General features: G+C 38.0%; 1 protein-coding gene across 3 annotated transcripts in view; it reads left to right on the plus strand.

The window, feature by feature from the left end:
• The window catches only part of LOC150078379 (alanine aminotransferase 2-like), a 107204-nt gene that overhangs the window by 12844 nt on the left and 82071 nt on the right, over positions 1-12289 (plus strand). For all 3 annotated transcript variants that reach the window (XM_090385398.1, XM_090385397.1, XM_090385399.1), the window contains exon 2: positions 6961-7053. In XM_090385398.1, the coding sequence (XP_090241524.1) occupies positions 6961-7053 (93 nt within the window). The remainder of the gene's footprint in view (positions 1-6960; positions 7054-12289) is intronic.

Here is a 12289-nt window from a genome sequence, read left to right on the forward strand (position 1 = left end):
TGAATATCCTTAACAAATTCAAATTAAGCTATGACACAAACACTGACAGTCTCCCCATGGCCCTCTGGAAACACTACTTTAGCATTAGCATTAGCAGAGGCATATGATGCAAGAAAGCAAGCTTATTCAGCATCAGCCAAAAAAAAAAAAAAAAAAAAACACTACTCCCATTTCACCCCTCCATTCGCTCGAAATACCTGTCCAGTTGGGCCTTAAATTTGTTTAGGCTATCAACTTCAACAACAAGTGATGGAAGTCGGTTCCACCAACCAACCACCCGCTGGCCAAAGGCAAATTTCCGCACATCTATCCGACATCCGTCCTTCCTCAATTTGAATTTATGCCCTCTGAGCTGATTATTCTGAGCAAGATGAAGAATCCCATTGGCATTGAGCATGCTCAAACCATTCAAAGCCTTATACACCTCTATCAGATCACCTCGCCGGTGCCTAGTCTCCAGACTCTGTAATTTGCAAAACTTAAGCCTTTCTTCGTAAGAGCAACCCTTTGTTCCATTCACTAATCTTGTTGCCCTTCGCTGTACCCGTTCCAGCAGCTCTACATCCTTCTTGAAATGAGGCCTCCAGACCTGTATACAGTACTCAAGATGTGGCCTAACCATTGCCTTATACAAGGGAATAATCACCTCCTTATCCCTGCTAGAAAAATTCCTGTATATCATTGACAAGACACCATGAGCTACTCTTGCAGCTCGTCTGCACTGCTCAGAGAACTTCATATCTGCCTGCACAATTACCCCCAGGTCCTTTTCATTCTGCACCACTGTCAGTGTAGTACCGCAGAGTTGATACGTTGCTCTGGGGTTACTGTTTCCCATATGTAGTACTTTGTTGTCCTGCAGCAACAACTTCTACATCTGATAAAAGCCATTTTCAAAAAGGGATCACTCCCCGCAAGATTAAAGGAAACCACCATTACCCCACTTTTTAAAAAGGGTGCAAAAGACACACCTGCCTCATTTCGACCCATACACAAAGCTAACCCCCTAAGCAAGATCATTGAGAACCTCCTATACTCTCAGCTCTGCTGCTTTATAAAAAACAAATTCAGCCACATTCATCATGTCTTCCTTATGGGCAGATCAACAGTGACCAACCTACTCTCCACAGAACATGACATCAAACATAGCCTTGATAATAACAATCAGATAGACATTATATATCTGGACCTACAAAAAGCCTTTGATTCGGTACCACACAAGTTGCTTTCCCTCAAATTAAAGCACATAGGTTTATCAAATAATGCCTTATCACTTATGTCTAACTTCTTTGACAACAGAAAAAGCAGAGTTCTCTCGGGCCACTATTTTTTGCTATATATATTAACGACATACAAGATTGTATGCAACAGGTAGATATCAAAGTGCTCTCATACACAGATGACTTGGAAAATATACAAAACCATCAAAACAACACAAGACTGAATCACTGGAAAATGGACTAGACACTATCACCCAATGGATTACAAACAATGGCCTAACACTAAACTTAAACAAATGCTGCGCCATGCCTGTTGCAGACTATCGCAAAAAACACAAGATTAATTATCTCTATAAAACTAATAACCATGAGCTATTGAGAATACAAGAGGTTTCAGATTTGGGAGTATGGTTTTCTGACAAGGGAAACTTCAGCTATCCCAGGGGCTCACATCTGGGGAGTTTGGGCTTGGCACACCCAGGATCCTGAGCGGATATCATCATCCCAGGTGCATGTATACTTGTGTGTACACCAATGCTAGGAGTTTAGTAAATAAATTTGATGAATTTGAGGTATTGCTCAAAACATCAAAGGCAGATATTGTGGGGATTTCAGAGACGTGGTGTCACACAGATGTAAGAAATGCAGAACTGGAATTTGGGGAGTACAATGTGTACAGAAAGGATAGACAGGATAGGAAGGGAGGAGGGGTTATGCTATTAATTAAGAAACACATAAAATCCAAGGAAGTGAAGCCAGTCGACATCGCTGGACAGTGCAGTGTCGAGTCAGTTTGGTGTGACATAAGCATTGGGAGATCAAAATTGAGAGTAGGAGTGTGCTATAGGCCTAATGACTCTGATGAGTATAATAAGAAACTGTTCGGAGAAATAGAGTGGGCCAGTAAATCAGAGAGTCTTATAATGGGGGATTTTAATTTCCCAGATATTGACTGGAATTTGGGGGCTGGTCACTCACACAGTAGCAAGGCTTTTGTGGATTTATTGGATGATTGTTTTCTACATCAGCATGTTCGGGAGGCAACTAGAGGGAGTAATACTCTTGATTTGATTATCAGTAGTGATTCTTCATGCATTAAGAATCTGCAGATAAATGAACCACTTGGTGGCAGTGATCACAGTGTGCTGAAGTGGGAGTTACTCAAAGAGGTAACTACCATTAGGGGTAAAGGGAAGGGGTATTGCTTTCGTAAAGGCGACTACAATGGACTGAGACAGTATTTAAATTCTATACAGTGGGATCAACTGGTGATGTTGCCAACAGCGGGTTCAAAATGGGAGGCATTCAAAGAGCTTATCGTGGAAGCTACTAGGCTTTACATACCAACTAAGAAATATTGTTCAAGGTTTAGGCCTAAATGGTTGTCAGATGAACTAATGAGGCATATGGCAGAGAAGAAAAATGCATGGGATACATACAAATTAACACGTGACACGGATGCCTATGATAGATACAAGTTGATCTGTAACCAAGTTACAAAGGAGGTTAGGCAGGCGAAGGCAGATTACGAGAGATCCTTGGCAAGGGATGCGAAGAAAAACAGCAAAGAGTTCTTTACTTATGTAAACTCTAGAAGGAAGGGGATGAATCAGATTGGTCCACTTGAGATCGATGGGTCAACTGTTGATGACCCTGCTCGGGTAGCTAACAAACTAAATGAATATTTTGCATCGACATTCACACATGAGGAGTTATTCAGCGAGGGGAATGCCAGAGGTGTATTCAACTCTAGCAGTAAGCTAGAGAATCTTGTAATAACTGAGAGCAAAGTGGAGGAGAAATTGTTGAAGATAAACACAAGAAAGGCACCTGGGGTGGATGGGATCTATCCAGTTATATTAAAGGAGGCAGCAAAGGAGGTAAGCAAACCCTTAGCCATAATTATGAGAGCTTCCTTGGACTCAGGGGAGGTACCCATTGACTGGAGATGTGCAAATGTGACCCCAATTCACAAAGGGGGATCAAAGGCTGACACAAGTAATTATAGACCTGTGAGTTTAACTTCTGTTCCCGGAAAATTAATGGAGGCACTGGTGAAAGAAGCACTGCAGGATCATCTAGACAAGACTTCAGTTATAGCTAGGACACAGCATGGTTTTGTTAAGGGGAAGTCTTGCCTGACCAATTTGATTGGATACTATGATGCAGTCACAAAAGAACTGGATGCAGGGAATAACTTTGATATTATATACTTGGATCTTAGAAAGGCTTTTGATACTGTTGCACATGGAAGACTGCTGCACAAATTGGAGCAGTGTGGCATTGGAGGCAAGTTGCTGCTATGGATAAAGGGGTGGTTGAGGGGGAGAAGACAGAGAGTGGTAATCAATGGACACTGCTCATCGTGGACTAATGTTATTAGTGGAGTCCCTCAGGGTTCAGTATTGGGGCCTTTATTGTTTTCTGTATTTATAAATGATATTGATGATGGTATATCAGGCTTAATGTCCAAGTTTGCAGACGATACGAAGGTTGGCAGGGTTGTCAAGGACACTACTGACACTATGCTGCTGCAACAGGATTTGGAAAGGTTGAGCAGATGGGCTTCGAGGTGGCAAATGAAGTTTAACATTGACAAATGTAAAGTACTACATATGGGAAACAGCAACCCCAGAGCAACGTATCAACTCTGTGGTACTACACTGACAGTGGTAGAGAATGAAAGGGACCTGGGGGTGGTGGTGCAGGCAGATATGAAGTTCTCTGAGCAGTGCAGACGAGCTGCAAGAGTAGCTCATGGTGTATTGTCAATGATATATAGGAATTTTTCTAGCAGGGATAAGGAGGTGATTATTCCCTTGTATAAGGCAATGGTCAGGCCACACCTAGAGTACTGTATACAGGCCTGGAGGCCTCATTTCAGGAAGGATGTAGAGCTGCTGGAACGAGTACAGAGAAGGGCAACTAGATTGGTGAATGGGACAAAGGGGTTCTCTTACGAAGAAAGGCTTAAGTTTTGCAAATTACAGTGACTGGAAACTAGGCACCAGCGGGGTGATCTGATAGAGGTGTACAAAGCCTTGAATGGTTTGAGCATGCTCAATGCTGATGGGATTCTTCCTCTAGCTCAGAAAAATCACCTGAGAGGGCATAAATTCAAATTGAGGAAAGACAGATGTAGGATAGATGTGCGGAAATTTGCCTTTAGCCAGCGGGTGGTTGGTGGGTGGAACAGAATTCCATCCCTTGTCGTGGAAGTTGATAGCCTAAATAAGTTTAAGGCTCAGCTGGACAGGTATTTCGAACGAACAGAGGGGTGAAGTGGAAGTGGTTATTTTTATTTATTTATGTTACTTTTTTTTTTTTTTTTTTTTTTTTTTTTGGCTGATGCTGCATAAGCTTGCTTTCTTGCATCAAATGCCTCTACTAATGCTAATGCTAATGCTAATGCTAATCCTTCTCTTTCTTGGTGATTCCCTTCTACTTCTCTCTCTCTCTCTCTCTCTCTCTCTCTCTCTCTCAGGGTAATCGGGGAATTTTTTTTTTTTTTTTGGCTGGTGCAGCATAAGCTTTAGGCTTCCTTGCACCATATAGCTTAATAATAATAATAATACACATGTAAATAAAACTACAGCAAAGGCCTGCAAATCCCGTGGACTGCTTAAAAGAATCTGCTTCGACTTTACCAACATACAGCTCATAAAAAAAGCTTACATAATGATAATCAACCCAATTGTAGAATATGCCTCACAAATCTGGAATCCTCGCACCAAAATTCTTAAAAAACAACTGGAACATATTCAGAAATCCATAGTCAGATTCCTAGTGTACAAATCTATGTTGGAAATGAACACAAAATCCTATGATGAATGGTACCACTCTAGCAAAAAAGGGCTGAGACAGACTGCAAATTCCTAATGCATCTTGTGGCTGGAAAGTTGGATGCTCCCGAGCTGCTGTACCTCATCAATTTCAGCTGTCCTCCAAAAGCCTTGAGAAGACACAATATGCTGGCACTAGAGCCATTCAGAACTGATCAACTTAGATTCCACTATTTCAACAGAACTGCAAAATTGCTAAATGAATCCAACATTGATACTCTAGCTGAAGACATCAATATCAGAAAAGAGTTGCAAAGGTTTTATAATCAAGTAACTAGAAAATGAGAATAAATGATTAACTTAATAATAGTAATCAAATAATAAAAAATAGGTATATATTATCTATAATTTTTTCAATAAACAAAGATAATAAATAACAAATATAATAATAAGAAATAATTTTAAAAAAAATTGGATAACTATAAGAATAATAATACAAATCAATCAATGTAACTATTCATTGTGAACAAACAACAAAAGATAACAACAAAAATGTTTAGAAATACAAAATTCTCTGTCATCCCAGCTTTGCTCAAATGCAAATCGCTTGTAACATAAGATATTCATTGTATATGTTGTATATTGACCTTGTATATTTGACATTGTATATTGAGATCTGACACTGTATACTGACTGTAAATAAAATTATTACTGTATTGCTACTGTTATATTCCTCCTCTGTAAGGCTTCGACTGTTTTGGAGTAATAATAAAAAAATATATATATCAATGCAAGACAACACTAGTGGAATATACATATGTAAAAAGCGGACAGGAACTAACTGTGGAGCACAGGTTTTAGGAACAAGTGAGAAATTCCATCAGGACTTGTCTTTGTTGAGAGGCCAAGGGAGACAGACATTGGATGGTAGGAATTGCCAAGATCATCATTGATCTTGGCAATTCCTACTGATCTTGGCCAAAATTGCCAAGATCATCAATGCAAGATTAGAGAATAAGTGTGATACTTATATGTCAGCGTTATCTTGTGAAGAGAATGCAATAGAACTGTCAAGATATAACCGAGGTGGAAGTATGGGTGAGAAGTTGTGGCCAGTAGTTTTGGCAAGAAGCAAATGTCCTATGCTTAGTCTTTTCAACCATCTGGTTTGAATTTATTAATGCAGTGATTAGTTTATAGCTGTTGTGAGCTTTGATGTAGGCAAAAAATGAAGCCGGAGATTTGGATACAAGGTAATTATTATCCTGAACAACTTTAACATATTTATTGGGAATAAATTCCTAATACTACCATAATATGGCAGTATACTGAAAGTTTATGGCAATATTAAGAATGAAGGATTTCATCCCTGCAGGAAAGTTTTTTCTTACAAGATCTGAGCTAATATTAAGATCAGGGATTTTAATTTTCTTACAAGATCTGAGCTAATATTAAGATCAGAAGATTTTAAACAGCAGTCCAACAACCTAAAGAGAAAAAAAAAACAAGCAGGCAATCCCATTTAGCACTCCTGCAATGTCAAAATGACATGAGGCTGAGAGTGGGCATACAATAATAGCATCATTGGAGGAGATACTATTACCCAGCTGTGATCTGTGATAAGTAGAGGAAAAGATCAAGTGTTAAGTACATGGTAGATTGCTTTGTATTCTAGTAGGTAAATGAACAAATATGAGGTCTTTGGTAATAGTAAATATTTCATTATTCTGTACAAGCTGGGACTGCACAACAAAAAAATTGAAAAATTCATCTGAAGACATTAAAATTACCAAGAAAAATTACTTGAGATTTGGAATGTTAAAAGACTATCGCCAGTAAAGTCAAAAGCAAATATGACTCAATGCAAATATTAACCTAATTTGTTTTTAATTAATCTAATCTGTTTGGTAGTTTTGAATTTAAAACCAAATTAAAATTAATTTTCTTGTTCTTGTTAGGGTAAAAAGACATTTCCATTCCCTGATGTTATTCATGCTCATGCTGGTGATCCCCAAGGGATGGGCCAAAAACCAATCACCTTCTTTCAACAGGTAAGATAATAAAACAAACTTTGTCGTTAATTTAGGATAAGTACATGCAGTAGACTCCTGATTAACCAGGGAGGTCAGGAAATTAATTTCCCAGCTAATCCACAAAATAAGCAAAAAATCGAGATTATGAATAATATGCATTTAATATAAAAAAAAAACATCGTATACACACACACACACACACACACACACACACACACACACACACCGATAAGCCAAAACATTATGACCAGAGAGTCGTTATGCAAATTGAAGCAACTTCAGGTGAACTACTGCACTGGTCAGGACACGGTATAAAAAACACCTGATACTGAGCTCCATTAATCAGTGTTACTCTTGCTCTTCAGATGGGAAAGGCAGCTGACTTAAGCGAGTTTGACAAAGACCAAATTGTAATGGCCAGACAACTGGGTCAGAGCATATCTGAAACAGTACAGCTGGTAGGTACTAACCACAGCTAACCATGGTCAGCTGTGGTTAGTACCTACCAGCTGTACTGAAGGGTGACTGTGGTGCAACTTGCTGGTAATTGGAATGCTGGCGACGGGAGTAATGTGTCACAACACACAGTACATTGAACCATGCTGAAAATGGGGCTGCGTAGCTGCAGGCTACTTTAAGTGCCTATGCTAACCATGGTTCACTGGCAACAGTGCCTACAATAGGCATGCGAGCATCGAAACTGAACCTTGAGTGATTGGAAGAAGGTCATCTGGTCCAATGAATCACATTTCCTGTTGCCCCATGTGCATGGCCGTGTACGTGTGCGTCGTTTACCTGGGGAAGTGATGGCACCTGGATGCACCATGGGACGAAAACAAACTGATGGCGGTAGTGTCATGCATTGGGTGACATTCTTGCTGGGATACCCTGTGTCCAGCCAGGCATTCTGACATCTACCACCTACCTAAACATCATCGCGACTAAGGCCATTAGGAGAGAGGACAACCGGATTTGACAAATAACTACCAACCTTGAACCTGACTGAAGACAACAAACTTTCCTCTCTCTCTCTCTCTTTCTCTCACCACCCTGAGTGAGAGATATTTTATCCTTACTAAAACTCTCATCACTTCTTCTTAGGTCAGTCCTACTCTTGGATTTGCCCCTTTCTATCACTCTTCCTTACTTCCCCCTAAATCGAGTGCCTCTGCATCTCTCAGGGACACTCAGCCAGATGATAGTAGAACCCGGCATGCCTCCTCATGGCAGGAGTGGGGGCAGATACCTCATGTCTCTTCCCCCACTTGCTAAGTTGCCGGTTAGAAGGTGCCTCCGTAGCCAGGTGGGCAGGAGCAGCAGTGCATAGCACACGCTTCTTGATTAGGCCAGGGTTCGAGCCCGTGACCACCAAATACAGAGGATGCAGAAAGGTCAGGGAATGACCACCACATATCCCCAGAGCAATATGGCCTTAGTTGCTAATGCTCCTAAAAACCAAATAAATAACAAACAGCCTGAAAGAAGTCTTATAAACAAGAAGACATGAAGCGACTAATGGGGGAAACTCCAGGCTCCACTCAGGCAAGCCAAACACACACACACCTAAACATCATTGCTGAACAGGTACACCCTTTCATGGCAACAGTCTTCCCCTCTGGCGGTGCCGTCTTTCAGCATTTATAAATCTTGTAGTGTCCATGCTTCACCGGATACGAGCTGTTTTGGCTGCATGTGGAGGACCAACATCATATTATGTAGATGGTCATAATGTTTTGGCTCATCAGTGTATGTTCTATTATTTATTGAAAAAGGAAAGTAAAGAAGTTTGTTTCTTTGCATCATGTGAAGGCTCTGCATAGTCAAGCAGAGTCTTCACATGAGACAAAGCAATACTGTGCGAGATTTTAATTTCAACATTTAATTGCCACTTCTCAGCACATCTCATTTTTTTTCAGATCTTGTTGCAGTATCATACTCTGATTACCTTCATTAACAGTGGTGCCAATTGTTGTATTGTCTGCAAACTTAGGAATTAAGCCTTAAATGCTTAATCAGTATCATTAATAAATATAAATATCATTTTATAAATCATCAATATCATTAATAAATACATAAAACAACAATAGCCCCCAGCACTGAACCCTGGGAACTCCACTAATAACAGTAATCCAAGAAGAGCTGTGCCTGTTGATCTCCACTCTGTCTTCTCCCACTTAATCATCACTTTATCCATAGCAGTAACTTTCCCCAAATACCAAAGTTCTCCAAATTGAACAGCAATCATTTAAGTGAACCAGTGTCAAAGGCTCTTTTGAAATCTAAGTATACAATGTCAAAATTATTTTTTGCATCCACTTCATTTGTTACTGCATCATATATCCAATGAAATTGCCAGACAAGAATGTCCCTTAACAAATCCATGCTGTGACTACAATACAACTACATTACTTCTTCAACCAATGATTATAATTTTCCCTGAAACAGAATTCAAGATAACAGCTCTGTAATTAACCATAGAACCTCAGGGGCTCACATCTGGTGAGTATGAGCTTGGCACAGCCAGGGTCCTGAGCTGGATATCATCATTCTTCTCTTCTTAGTGATTCCCTTCTACTTCTGACACACACACACACACACACACACACACACACACACACACACACACACACACACACACACACACACACACACACACACACACACACACACACACACACACACACACACAGGGCTGGTGCAGCAAAAGCCTCAGGCTTCTTTGCACCATATGGCTAATAATAATATCATCATTTGATCCTCTTTTGTAAATTGAAGAGAACATTCTCACATCTCTAGTCAATATGGACCTGAATCCAAGGATACTGTCATAATTATAGTTGAAGGCTTGTTTACCTCTTTTCCTGCATCCCTTAGCATAATTAAATAGATCATATCCATCCCAGGTGCATTTTTTATGTTTAGCTTCAACAATTTCTCTTCCACTTTCCTGTTGGTTATATCAAAATCCTGTTAGAATTTGATGCATTTCTGGCATCCCTAAACAGTTCCTCTTTGTAGATGCAAAATACCTACTCAGTTTATCAGCAACTTGGGCAGGATCATCAACAATTGATATTATTTTACTTATTTCTTCTTCTTTGATTTTGATAACAGTTGAAATATAACAATCATTTAATATTTCTGCTGTGATTAATATGGGGTATTATCCATAAATTATTCACCTGATTATGAAGCTCAATTAAAATTGTATTGTAATAAGTATTGTAAAATGGTTTGCTGTACTTAATAAAGCAACTGAATGAATTTCTTATTACACAACTGCACTTCAGTAAACCTCCACGTGGGCATCTTAGGTAGCATGTAAAATGTCAAGAAGCATCTTTTGAGAAATGGAAGTCACTGTTCAATTCAGTTTTATTAACTCTGTGATCAGGGCTGTGCCAGGCTGTACAGCCACTCTGGTGCAAACTTCTTATTTCTGTCCATACGCCCCGCCCCACAGTCATTTTTCTTATATCAGTTGTTTGTGGGGGAATTTAAAAAATATATATATTTCCAAAATAATATATAACTTTTATTTTTTAAACACAAAACATATGTTATGATACATGAAGTAAATATGTTAAAAATAAAATAACGAAAATACATTAATTTGCTTTAGCTGCAGACAATTAAAAATTCAGAGAAAGATTTGAAACTTTGTTTTTTAATATTGCCCACCATTTAGTACTACTAGAAAAAAAATTATAAAGTTCCTGTATAATTCCAAAAAAATCAATTGTCTCAAAAGATATTTTTGCCGCATCATTCACTACTAAATTCAAAGTATGTGTAGTGCAAGGTACGAAAAAGGCTCAGGGGTTTATATCTAAATTTATTTCCTGAAGACCAATATGTTTTCCTTTCATATTGCCCCATTGCTGTAGCATATTTTGCCCATGCATATTTTGAATATTGATGTTATATTTTTCCAAAAATTCTAAAATGAATGTAGTTAGCCCACTACCAGTCTTATTTTCAATTCCACAGAAACCTAAAAAATGTTCCCTAATTTCAATTTTTTGTGTTTGATCATTATAAATTACAAATCTTAAAATAATTGTCAATTGTTTCTGATGACTGGCATCAGGTGTACAATCTAGAATCAAAGAATATTTAGGTTCCTGTAACTTATCTAAAATTATTGTCTTGATATTATTTTACTTATTTCTTCTTCTTTGATTTTGATAACAGTTGAAATATAACACTCATTTAATTTTTTTGCTGTGATTAATATGGGGTATTATCCATAAATTATTCACCTGATTATGAAGCTCAATTAAAATTGTATTGTAATAAGTATTGTTAAATGGTTTGCTGTACTTAATAAAGCAACTGAATATTATTTCCTGTTATATTTAAAATATCGTTTTGAATTTTGTCTCCTAAATAATGTGGCATGTGAAGTTTATCAGTCTGAATACATTGTATGTGTTCCAATAAAGTGGAATCAAATATGGCAATCATTTGTATTAATTGCGAAAAGTTTCCGTTATTGTTATCGAATAATTTTGATTTAGTACCCCTTAAAGCCAAATTTGGTTTTGCCAAATATTGAATTCAAAGAACAGTTCTCTTTAATACTGATTGCAATCTTATTTTTTCTTGATTTATCAGACTTTGATGATGTGCATCTACTGTATTTTGTAAGTTTTTACACAAATTAATTAATTTGTTAGTGCATTCAGCATGCATATTGCTTTTTTCGTGAATATTCATCTGTCTTGTTAAATGTTGCCAATCTTTGAATCCACCATTTACAAGTGGAACAGTATTATTTAAAAATAATTTACAATTATAACAAAAGACAGCATTTTGCAAAATCGAATGCAGTAACCAATTACACAAAAGTGATTTGCCATTTTTTAGTGTAATATTCAATAGACAAGTTTCTTCTATTATTACCTTTGTCTTTTGGAAAATCAAATTTTTTTAATTGTTCTGTTTTGTTTTCAACTAATATCATTCTTATATTTTATTATTTAAAAGTTGTGGCTGTTTACCAGGATCACTAAGTGAAATTAGTTGATCTTGTATACCACTGTTGTGATCTTCACTTCCCTCTTCATCCGAATTGGCTTCATTTGCACTTGGTGTTTCTTGCTGAATTGGAATGTCAACATCTTGGACAGGTGATAATTCACATGTTTCAGTTTCTTCATCAATAGTAATAAAGCTAGAGGAAATCGAAGTCGATGGACCTGGCTGTGGCCGGATATCCAGAAACCTGGTAATCGTACTTTTTTCTTTTCTT

This window comes from Mastigoproctus giganteus, chromosome 11, assembly GCF_048544385.1.
Source record: "Mastigoproctus giganteus isolate SK-2022 chromosome 11, ASM4854438v1, whole genome shotgun sequence".
Lineage (NCBI taxonomy): Eukaryota > Metazoa > Arthropoda > Arachnida > Uropygi > Thelyphonidae > Mastigoproctus > Mastigoproctus giganteus.